General features: G+C 43.2%; 1 protein-coding gene across 1 annotated transcript in view; it reads right to left on the bottom strand.

The window, feature by feature from the left end:
- The window catches only part of PSME4 (proteasome activator subunit 4), a 207,189-nt gene extending 200,258 nt beyond the window's left edge, over positions 1-6,931 (bottom strand). Inside the window, exon 1 of the mRNA XM_026652532.2 lies at positions 6,705-6,931. Coding sequence (XP_026508317.1) covers positions 6,705-6,913 — 209 coding nt within the window. The 5' untranslated portion in view covers positions 6,914-6,931. The remainder of the gene's footprint in view (positions 1-6,704) is intronic.
- Positions 6,932-12,461: the final 5,530 nt, after the last annotated feature.

Here is a 12,461-nt window from a genome sequence, read left to right as displayed (position 1 = left end):
CATCTTCCATAGAGCAGGGGGGGACAGACCAGGACTCAGGACAGAGGGAGCTTGCAGCAGCTGCATCTCAGCAAGCTGATCTAATTAACAAGGCAGTGTACTTAAGGGAAATGCGCATATCTCCCTCCATTCCTGCTGCCTTGTGTAGAGAGAGAGTTAACCCTTGAGGGCTCAGCCAATTGCTAGTTCATCATTTAGCAGTAAGGGAAATATCCCACCCACTGACTCCTCCATCTCAACCAAGTTTCACAATCATCATCACTGTGTACCAGTATTAAATTGTTTGTTTAAAACTTATACTGTGTGTGTGTGTGTGCGCGCGTGTGCGTGTGCAGTCTTTTGTCTAGTGAAAAAAATTTCCCTGGAACCTAACCCCCTTATTTACATTAATTCTTATGGGGAAATTGGATTCGCTTAACATCGTTTTGCTTAAAGTCGCATTTTTCAGGAACATAACTACAATGTTAAGTGAGGAGTTACTGTATTAGAGAAAGGTGGTTAAGACTGAGAACTGCTGCCATGGTTAAGACTGAGAACTGCTTTCACTTATAAATTTAGGAACTTTTCTAAAATCCTCCAAGGTTTCCAATACAAATTGTTCATGGGTAGTAGAGTATAGTTTTCTGTCCAAATCCACAGGGATCCATAAAAGCAGTTTTTGAAATACGAGATGCAAAAATAAAGTGCTAGTCATGGGTTTGTAAACCATTTAAACTACCTTCATTTTTTAAAATTCTTCTTGTGTACCTTTGAGTCCCAACTTTTGCCCAGGAAAAACATGTGATTTCTTCACAGACAGAATAGGGAGTAAAGGCAAAGCTTATAATGAAATACTGATTGCAACCATACAGATAGATCTCCTACTGAGTGGATTTACATTCATTTTAATTTTGTGCAACCTGTAATTCAAAAACAGCTGAATCACATTTTTCATGCATTGGCATCTGCCTGCATTCTGCAACAAATCTGTTGCTACTAACAACAATAATTACCTCAGCTACACAAAACTAAGTTGCTAGGAACAAATCTTGGTCCTTTTGCTCCAAAAATATAGGCATCTACCTCTACTAAGGGATAAAGTTATAAAAAGACCCTTCCTAAGCTGCACCAGCCACCAGAGAATAAACTGTTTGTCATAACAATTACAATAAGAACTTTAATAACTTTGTTTAATTTAATTATAATCTATATTTGTTAAATAAAGAATATGCACAATGAGATATTACGATGTGGAAAAACTGATGTGATACTAGCAAAAAAAAAATTGAGCTAGAAAGACACTAGTCAAAATTTTTAGATTAGGATAATTTTGTGATGACAACTTTAAAAAAGTGTTCTCAGATGGACTATAAACTTTTCAAAAAGATTCTCTTTTGCTTTCAGAATAAACCTGGAAATTTTCAGGACAAATTAATTTGCTAGCCAAAGTTGGAAGGGCATTAAAAAAAGGAGTTTATAATGGAACCTAGTCACAAATGTATACCCCAATCCTTCAAACACAAGTATAATTTTACTTATATTAGTCCCATTGAAGTCAATGGGACTCACATGAGTAAGGTAATTGCAGGATTCATGTCTTAATGGAAGAGAGTTCTCTCTCTTTAAAGGTTGTGTACATGGTACAATTAAAGAGTCCATTTACTTCACTGGAAATTTTGAGTGTACAAGGAATACAAATACATTTAAAAAGTGACCTGAAAGGCATTTTACCTGATGAGATCTGATTTAGCATTTTGTGTTCCTCCTAAACAACTGATGACATCATGGACATCTGAAACAGCTGCATTTCCAAAACTACCCTATGTATTAGTGATGGTCTCAGTTGTTGCAATATGCAGTAAACAAGATCCAAGATGCAGTTGTCAACAAGAACTGAAGTAGTAACTGATTTTCAACTATTTCAATTGAAAATGTATTTAGGTATGATCTTGTACTCCTTGTGTACCCCAAACACTATATACACACAAACACTTAAAAACGTGTATAATAATACATATAAAATATTTAATATGCCTGTATGTAGTAAGTGCATATATATTTTTTATTTACTGTTCGTGCATCTTTTGTTTTCTGGAGAGTTAATTGCTTTATGAAATAGTATGAGAATACAACATTTTAAATTTGGACATCTGCAATAAAACTAAACAATAATTTTACCACTCTGAAGATTCTGCCTTTTTGTCTGGTTTTGGTTATAGAAAAGTAAGTTCATACAGAAAATCGGTGTGTAACTTATGTAGGACAGCTGGAGAGGGAATAAAGAGTTAACCGCCACTTCTCCCCCAGTATTTTTTTTAAGCAAACGTGTTCCAATATCGCTGCAATACATTATAGTACCACAGAAATCTTGGGATTAACTAAAGGGCATTTTTTATCCCTTCAGTAGAGAGAACCTAGCTGCATCACACACACAATGAATTCTATCTTCAAAGAGGAGGTGGCAAAACATACTAGTCCTGTCCCTTTTCTGATTCACAGAGCAGCACAGAAATTATTCTAGATGGAATGCACTTACTGCCATATTGACTAAACTGTTACAGTAGTTGCAGTTTACAGTATGATATCTAATGGTTAGTTCAACATACACACTGTCAAACTGCAAAGAGCCTAACTCCAGCAGATGAGCTGCCAAAGTCACCCTACCTTCAGAGGCAGTCCTTCCTGTAAGCCACTGACAAATGCCACAACATGTTTTGACAGCATTAGCATATGAACCTCTGCCATAAGACTAAAAACAACCGGCATCACTGTAAACTGTATGAGTTAGCAGATGGCTACGGGAAAAACAGTATCAATCAAGTTCAAAATGTCTCATAATGCAGTCATGTGAGTCATTTTGCACCTACAAATGTAATGCTATCCAAGAATACTATTTGGTAAACACAAGGTCACTTGCACAGACATTAGTCAAAACCAGATTCTTAATTACCACATATGTATTAAATTCCCAACAAGTGTTCAAAAATACTATTTTGCCTTTTTTTAATTACATAGGTGAAGAGCCACTTTACAATAAATTTAGGAACCAGACTACCAGATGCAGTCGTCACAGATCCCTAAGAAACTGACTTACTCATTAGTCTCCATTATGTAGCAAATGTCATTGCTGTAGAGATGCAGAGTGCTTAGCAAAGACAGAATGTTATTCATATAGATGTGATACACTAATTAGAGGACTGCAGCAGTTGCCATATAAAAATGGCATCATATACATGGCCAGGCAGAACAACAGATCATTCGAAAATATGAAACTGGCTATGTTTTTTAAAATGTACTTACACATTTCTATAATGCCAAAAACACCTCCAACTTTCATCTACACCAGAAAATTTTAGAAAAAATTCCCACTGGTGTTACCACCAGACCCATCATTAGCACCAGCGGGAGCCCTAATATAGACAAGGCTCTGGCAGCTCTGTTTTTAACCATTGTAGGGCTTTGTTAACACAGTGGCAAAAATGCTAGTAAATGCCAGAACCTAATCTATGCTAATGCTCCCACCAGTAAAGAACCAGGGGGAGCACTGATGCAATTTTTGTTAATGGACTGTTTTATAATACTTAAATACTGCACCTACAAAATGTGTTTGCTGCGGAGAAGGGACTGTTAAATTTCAATTTTGAAATTATGCCCTTTTGGAAAGGCAGCACTTCAGTACTTTTGATGTTCATGACATACACTGGTTTGAAAGCACTGGAAACTGAATTTCAACAGTGTAGCTACAATATGACTAACAGAAGGGCAAGCTGACCCAGAAAGCTCTGCCACCTCTGGGTGGAAAGGCATATGTTTCATTTCCATGCCCATTCAGACCTTGGACGGTGAATAACAAAAAATGGCCCCGGTTTTGATGTGTGTGTATCCAGTAGTGTAACTGGACTGAACCCATAAACTCATTTTATGTAATCCAAACATCCATTACTTGGTAACAACAGCTTTTTGTCATCATACACCCAGGATAAATTAATATGGGATTTTTTCCAAAAGCACCTAAGGCTGACATTTTCAAGAGACTAAGGGAATTAGACACTTAAACCCTCTTGAATTTCTAGTGGATTTGGGTCCCTAACTCTTTTGGGAACGTTGAAAATCCCAGCCTGAGGCACCTTTTGAAACTCATTAACTGTGGGTCCAAAGGATAAAATCTCTTCAAACTTGTTTCCCTCTCAATACTGCAAAATGGTTACAAATTGAATCAATTTCTTTAACAAGGAAAAGGTGAGAGAGGAAGCAGATTTTCACATCAGGCACTTAAATATATAAAATTAATAGTTTCCCAGTAGACAAAGATGCCTTTGCCAATGAAACATCCCTCTTTGCCCTTACTTCTTATTCCAAAGTACACTTTGACTGTTTTGTATCATTCATGGTGACACAACATTAGATACATTTGCAGAGAAAAAGAGTATTTTGTGCCAGAGAAGAGATTGAGGTTAAGCTCAACAAGTTACTAACTGGGTCTGTTACGTATTCCAGAGTCTAATTCAGTTTCCCTGAAACATAACCTCTCTTTGGAAAGTAGAACTACTGCCCTATCACAGTCTACTCTCCCCACAAAGTATACACAGATGTGCAAGAAGAAACCACTGAACAAAAACCTGTGTGCTACTTTTGGCAGCAATGACTAGTACAAATTTATTCCCAGGAGAGATGGAGCAGTCATGTACAGTTTCTGGCTAAATAACTGAAGGCTTAGTGAGTAACTACCTTCATTAAAGCCAATAAAATCCTTCTTCCACAGAGACTAACAGGCTAAGCAGCCTTGAAATGGGAGTCTAGTCTCTATTGTAATATGAGCCTACAGTGGAAATTGCACCAGTTGGGGAGGCAGCAGCAGAAGCTCTCCAGCTTCCCCTAAATAAGAGCAGCAGCTCCCAGAGGCACCAGCATCAGTCCCAGCTACTTTAAAGATAGGGTTTAACCTGCAACAATCTAAAACCTGGCTCCAGTCCCAGCTCCTGCTGGTGTCACCTTTATAAATAGCCCCAGACAAAGGTCCCACTGGCTCGTGGGGGCAGAGGGGGATGAGGGCTGGAGTTTAATGGACACAGGACAGACTCATAGTGCAGAGGTTGGGGGCCTCTGCACTGTCACATGCTAAAGAAGAGGGTCTCCGCTCACAGCCTGAGCTGCTTTCACTGACCTCCCTTCACAGCCTGCAGACTGCTTGGCCCACGGGGACTTCCCCGCACATTAATGTTGAGCAAAAACTCTGGGGAAATAAAGGGATAGAGGGCAAAAGGCACCCACACCAGTTGGGTACACACATACGGGCGACAGTTACAGAGGACAGCGAGGCAAACACACACTAGGGGGCAGGTTACAGAGAAAAACCTGGCACCCACACGTGCGCATACACACACACACACACACACACACACACACACACACACGGAGGCGCAGGGTTAGAGGACAGCCAGGTACACACACATTGGGGTGGGAGTAATAAAAGGCGGGTGCACGCCACCAGTGTGTGTGTGTGTGTAAATAGACAATAAGTACACACACCCAAGGGGAGGAGTATTGAGGGCAGGTACACCCCCACTCGCTGGGGGGTGTTACTGAGAGTGGGTACACACCCACACCCACGGGGAGGAGTATGGAGGACCAGTACACAACTGCAGGAAGGGTGGGTGCACATAATCCCCAGGGAAGGTACCAAGGGAGGGTGTGTACACGCACACGACCAAAGGCAAGAGAGATACCAGGGACAGACGTACATACATACCCACACACACCCTCGGGGAGGGCGGAGATACCAAGGGCAGTTGTGTACACCCCTGGGGGTGGGAGAATACCAAAGGTGGGTGTGTACACACGCACGCACACACCCTGCGGGTGCCAATGGCACATGTACACTCACACCTCAGGGGCAATGATAGCACGTGTAAAAACACACACACACACACACCCCAGAGCACTGATGGCATGTGAACACACATCCGTGCACCAGGGAAGGGGGGACAACACACCAATGGCACGTATACACACACACGCATGCCGGGGGGACTGATGGCACATGTACGTACAAACACACACACCAGGGCTACCGATGGCACGTGTACATACAAACTGACACACCAAGAGTACCAATGGTGTATGTATATGCAGGCATGCATGGACCAGGGTACCAATGGCATGTGTACATGCACTCACCAGGGGTACCGATGGCGGGTGTACATGCAGGCACTGGGGTACCAGGCACTGATGGCAGGGGTGTGTGTACACACACACCAGGGGCACTGATGGCGGGGGTGCATACACACACACCCATACCCCGGGGGGGCACCGACAGCAGATGTGAGTACACCCACACCCATACCCCGGAGGGCACCGACGGCAGGTGTGAGTTCACACACACACCTGCCGTCGGTGCTTCCGAGTATAGGTGTGTGTATGCATACACACCCATACCCCGGGACACCGACGGCAGCACACACACACCCATACCCCAGGGGCACCGACGGCGGGTGCGTGTACACACACCCCCATACTCCTGGGGCACTGACGACGGATGCGTGTACACACTCGCACACACCCGTACCCGGGGGCACCGACGGCTGGTGTGTACACACACAACCACACCGACCCCGCAGCCCTACGGCCGAGCGGGGCGGCCGCTCTTCCAATCCCAGCTGCCCCGGTCCGGCTTGCCCTCGGCGCCCCGCAGGGAGGCGCTGCCTCGGCCCTGCCGGCGGACTCACGTGGAGAGTTTCCTGGTCCAGAAGAGCCCCCCGGGCCACAGCTCCTGCAGCTGCACGGCCCGGCCCAGGTTGCCTTTGATCTGGGCCAGCAGGCGGCTCGCCTCGGCCTCCAGCCGGTCCCCGTACGGCAGCAGCTTGTTGTAGGCGATCTCCTTCTGCGGCACGAAGCCCGGCGCCTCCCCGGGCGGCCCGCTCCCGCTCCCGGCCATGGCTGCCGCCGGCGCCGTCCCCCGCTGCTGCCGCCGCCCTCTGCGCCCGGCTCCGTCCTAACGAGTCACACAGCGGCTCCTGGTGACGAAGCAACCAACCGAGCGAACGGCCGCCTCCCGCTCGGGCCAGGTCACTTCCTGCGCGGGGGCGGGGGGAGCGGAAGGGGGAGGTGGAGACGGGGGCCTGAGATAGCTGGGGGCCGGGGCAGGGGACTGAGTGGGGCAGATACTCGGGGAGGGAGGAGTGGGAGAGGCACTTTAGGAGCTTTGGGGGCCTTGGGGCAGGCACTCTGGGGCCTGAGAGGGGCAGGGGAGAGTGGGGCAGGCACTGGGAGCCGAGGGAAGTCAGGGGCGGCACTCTGGGGGTCGGGGAGTGTGATAGGGAGATGTCAAGGATTTGAGGAAGGAGGTTGGGAAGAGGCAGAGCTGAAAGGAGCTCTGGAGGGAGAGGCAGAGTTGGGTATCTGAAGGGGTGCCAGGAGTAGAGTCTGAGACAAGTGTGGTGGGGATTGTGCTGGAGAGGGACAAGAGAGAAGGGGCTGAGTCACTGGCTGCCTAGCAGTGCTGACCTGCCCTAGAGCTCTGTCCGGTTTGGATTCATTCAAGTCGCTCTGGCTTGTTAGGAAGAATTTCGCTTGGCATTTGAATGAGGCCATTTAAAATTTCACTTAAAAAGAAATCTTAATGCAAATTGTCCCACCCTGACAGCCCTTGACACAGAGTGTGGGAGAGGAATACTCAGTCCTGCTTCTGTGGCATCCACGCAAATATGGTATTAATGACAGTGTAAAACTGTTACCCTCATCTTCGTGGCAAGTGAGGCAAAAGATAATTTTCCTAATTACAAGCTGTAGTGACATTTTGTGCCAGAGCTTAAGGGAACAAGGGGATGGAATTTTGACTGAATTATCAAAGTATCTTTTTAAGAGATTTTAATTCCAACCAATATAAAGAGACAACTAAAAATGAAATATGCTAATTTGAGGACAATCTTGCTATTGAAGAAATCAGCATCAGACATTGTAGGACTGCAGGATCCATTCACAGTCTGTAGTAAATATATATAGAGAGAGAGCGCTGTGCAGTTGTCTTAACTAAGATTAAATGCCCAAGAGGTGTAATCACCTAAAATGTGACTGCGCTAGTAGTGGTGGGATTTCACCAGTGTAAGAATCAATAGTGCTATGCAGCCACAGTAATTATCCCATTTTGGGTGGATTTGTACCCCATGCTTACACATAGCACTTTAATCAACAATTGCAATTTCATGACCCTCTAGGTATCTGGTCTACAAGTTCTCAGCCCAGCTCCCTGAAGCAATGGCTTGTGAGACATTCCAAAAGGCTTCTGTGTGCTCAAGGGAATTGTGGGAAAAGGGGGAACCATCCATGTAAGTACCTGAATTAGACTGATTTTCAGAAATGTCAAGTGCCTGTAACTCCGACTGATGTTCAAAATCCACTTTTTGTGGCTTCGTGGTTTACCAAAAAGCAATTTAGCAAGTTTACCCTGATGTGAGGGCCAAAGTCACATTTGTCCTCCAACTTCTGTGAAATTGTTGGGGTTCAAAGGGAAATTAAATATTGGTGTTTCCCAGAAAGTATGAATTTTAAATAGGAATTGGGCATCCAAATCCATTAGGCATCTTTGACTTATAGTGTCCTCGGGCTATTCACTGACAATGCAAAAATCCTGGCCCACAGTTCATACTGTAATAATTCACAACCTCACAGGAGATTTTTCTGACAGACTTTGATCAAGTCCCCCTAAATAAAAGAGGTTGAAATAATTTTGTTTTTTATTAAGAAAAAATAAAAAGCAAGTCTGGCATTAGGAGACACTAGTACAAAATGGGTTGGATTAGACATTGATCTGCTGTGATAGGTGTTGTCACAGCATAAACTGGTCCTTTCAGGGTAGTTGGGCTCAGCCTTACTTTTCCCAGGTGATGGATTTGGGCTGGTGGTTGGTCAGGTGACCAATCATCATGGGGAATGGGGGTGCTTCCTATAAGAGGAAGCCTGCTAAGTTAGAAGGAAAATCAAATAAAATTAATTTTAAAATAGTTTCTTTAGGAGGCACTGGTCTAGAAAAGAGCTGGAGAAGGTCTTTCCAAAGCGAGAGGCCTGGAGTGGGACCAGCTGAGATCTCTTGTTCAAAGGTACTGAGAGAGAGTAAGAGAGAGAGAGAGAGATGGTCCTTGCAGTTCTGATACAAGGGTAGTTGAAGGAACCCTAATACAAATGGAATTAGGAGGCCTTGAGAAAGGGTTGATCCAAGAGGAGGTAGCGTAGCCTGAACAGGATAGTATGAACAGTTGAAGGAGTTGACATTCACGCTTGCTTAGGGGTATGGGCTTGGGGTTCCAGCTAGGGTATGAGGAGAAAGTCCCATTTCTGTTGTCAATAGAGCAAATGGACTGCTGAGCCCAAGGGGGGGTCTAGAAAAGTACCTATATAGCCCACTGATGACAAAAGCATTGTATGGACTTGAGGTTTGATCCACATGTCCTAAGGGGACACCTAGTATGAATTTATTGGACGTCAGTCTTATTTTGTGGGACTTCTGGTTCCATTTCTCCCTGTTTCCCTTCCTTCCCCCCTGCCCTGAAGTAGAGGTGGACTTCCTAATTTGGCTGGAGAGCTAACTCTACAAGAAACATGAGAATGGCCTATCCAAGAGTGGCAGATTGAAGCGCTAGAAGACCTGCAGAGAATGAGACAGTGAGTTAACTAGAGTGAAGAAATTGAGGCAGCAGTAGGGGTCTAATGTCAGATCAAGTAAGATTCTGTTACAGAGGTCCCATTTAATTATTAACTTCTTCAGTCATTAAAGTGGAGTTCAAATGGTGCCTGATTCTGCCACTGATTTAACGAGTGTAGTTTGAAGCCTATGTTGAGTGTATGACAAAAGTAACTGTTAGCTGTTACAGCTAGTTGTCTCCTAAATATATACCTCTACCCTGATATAACGCGACCCGATATAACACGAATTCGGATATAACACGGTAAAGCAGTACTCCGGGGGGGCGAGGCTGCGTACTCAGGTGGATCAAAGCAAGTTCGATATAATGCAGTTTCACCTATAACACGGTAAGATTTTTTGGCTCCCAAGGACAGTGTTATATCGGGGTAGAGGTATAATTAATTGAAATTCCTTTCAAGAATTACATAATTACCAGGCAGCAACTGCAAACCGATTAGATTTAAAGCTACTACTAAAGGTAAATTCAGTTTTCTGATCTTTACATTTGTACTAGTTCTGCTTATAAAGGAAAATGGCTGGGTCTGAATGCTGAAACAATGAGCAACAATTGTATAGCTATTGATACTGGAAGAAATGCAATAGACAACCTTAATTAAACATAAAATAAACAAAGACTATGATACTCAGAGATTGCTGTTTAATTTTCCAAAAGAAAAAAATCACACCGAATCCCTTCCTGACTCTTTCAGTGTTGTAAATTTATATTTACTAACACTCCACAATAATAAAACAAATAGGCGCAGCAAGAAATGGTGTGCGTCATGTTCACATATGTATCTGTGACCAAAGAGGAAAACTCTACTGGTTTGGCAAGGTCAAAAAAATCAATGCAGGCACTGTTAGTTTCTTTTAGAGAGAACTACAGACCTATCAGTACTGTCACACTTTTCAAAGCATGCCTGTTGCTATAATCGTAAGTATATAGGTCAACACTTTCAGACATGAGTGCCTAAAAGTAGGCATCTAAATCCATATTTATGGAAGTTCAGGGTGCTCAGCACCTCTGAAAATCAGACCACTTTATTAGGTGCTTAAATTATAGGTGGAACTGATAACAATGGCTACAGTTAAGACTACCTAACACTTTCTATTATAAGACCATCTTTTCAGTTGCTTATAACTTTTCCAACTTTAACCATTTGGGCTGAAATTTTCCATGCTTATTTTCTGCCTTAAGAGAATTTCTTTTAAAAAGCTTCAGTAAAAATGGCTTGTCCACTTCAGGGAATGAGGTAAGGATAAAAAATATTTTTGCCACTTTTAAAATAAATTTTCAACCATTTATTTGAAGAGCTCTAGTGCCTCTGGGGCTTTGGGGGGGCAGGGGGAAGTGGGATCAGAAGTATCCCCACATGAGGCAGTCCTGTGCTTAAAGGTGTGGTTTCTACCAGAAAGAGCAGAAGAGAGTGATACTAAACAAACCAAGTGATTTATTTCTTTTCATTATTAAAAATACTTAATTATTAAAATTTGCTTCTCTTTAGTCATGGTACGTCTACTTAGTTAAAACCTCCTGTGACTAAAATAATGTGTGTGGTGGGGAGTCACATCTCTGAACTGGCATTAAGAGAAAATTAATATTCCATCTACCATTCCTTGTTTCTCTGGCTTGTAAGTTGTAGTAATTTTTGGTAGAAAATGGGTTGGTGTTCACCATATTAACACATTCCTTTCTCTCACACAAGATCTTGATTCTATTCAGTAAAGGCCAGTATTACCTATAGACATCAGCCAACTCATCATACACATTACTACAAAACAAGTGGTAAGCCTTGTCTATTCTAGAAAAATAACACACTGCTGAAAAAGGAAGACAGCAAAGGATGCAGCTGAATACCATGGTGCTAACACAGTATCGCTGCAAGTTTAGACAAAGACAAATGGTGTTCCATACTCATTCAGAAACTGAAGTTAAAAGCTGCATTCTAATGTTTAAGTATGAATCTAGTTAAAATGTAATTAGGTATTTTAAGAACTCTTTGAAGTTTAAAAATTAAAATGGTTCCTTTGTGTCCCTTTACCCAATTTGATACTCTCCTTAGGAAACCCAAAACGGTAAGCCACTGATACCTGTCTGCTTCAGCAAGAGCGAGTTTTGCTGGGGCTTAAACTGTCAGCTTTTTGCCCCACCAGTCTGTCCACCTCATCAGCAAACTTGAGATTTTGCCCATCTTCAGCTTACCTTGCAGGTAACATACAGTGAACCCTAGTTCCTGAATTCCCCAGAGATGTATCTCTGCAGTGTCCAGTCCCTCTCACTGGACACTCACAGAAATTAAGTTTGCTGCCTCCAAAGAGGCAATGCATACACCAGCCTGTTAAGTTAGCTGAGGATGAACTCTTGACTTCAGTATAGCAGCACTGAGATGGTTTACATAAAACTAAGAATGTTTATTAATAAAGAACATAGATTTAAGTGATACTAAGCAAGAGTAAAAGAGACAGATATGGTTACAAACAAAACAAAGTAAAACATGCTTTCTAGTGTCCAAGACTTAACTTTAGCAAGCTACTATCTTTGCCTAAACCGCTTTCTCACTTATATAAAGTTACCAACATCTCCAGCCCTTCTAGCAAGAGGATCCAATGTTCACAGAATTAGAGGTGCTGTCCCTTTTGTTCCCGAAGCGATGAATAACTAAAATGTCTTTTTGCTCTCCTTATATTTCCCAAAGTTCACTGTCTTTGCTTCAAGAGTCAGAAAGATCCCCTGGGGGTTCAGACTTCAGTGCCCCCCCTCATCACTGTGCTCACCAAGATGTTTCCTCCACCACTCATTAGT

The sequence above is a fragment of the Terrapene carolina genome, unplaced genomic scaffold (genome assembly GCF_002925995.2).
Source record: "Terrapene carolina triunguis isolate 2854851 unplaced genomic scaffold, T_m_triunguis-2.0 Scaffold120, whole genome shotgun sequence".
Taxonomy (NCBI): Eukaryota; Metazoa; Chordata; order Testudines; family Emydidae; genus Terrapene; species Terrapene triunguis.
Note: the sequence above shows the minus strand (reverse complement) of the source record. Positions and strands in the feature narration are given on the sequence as shown.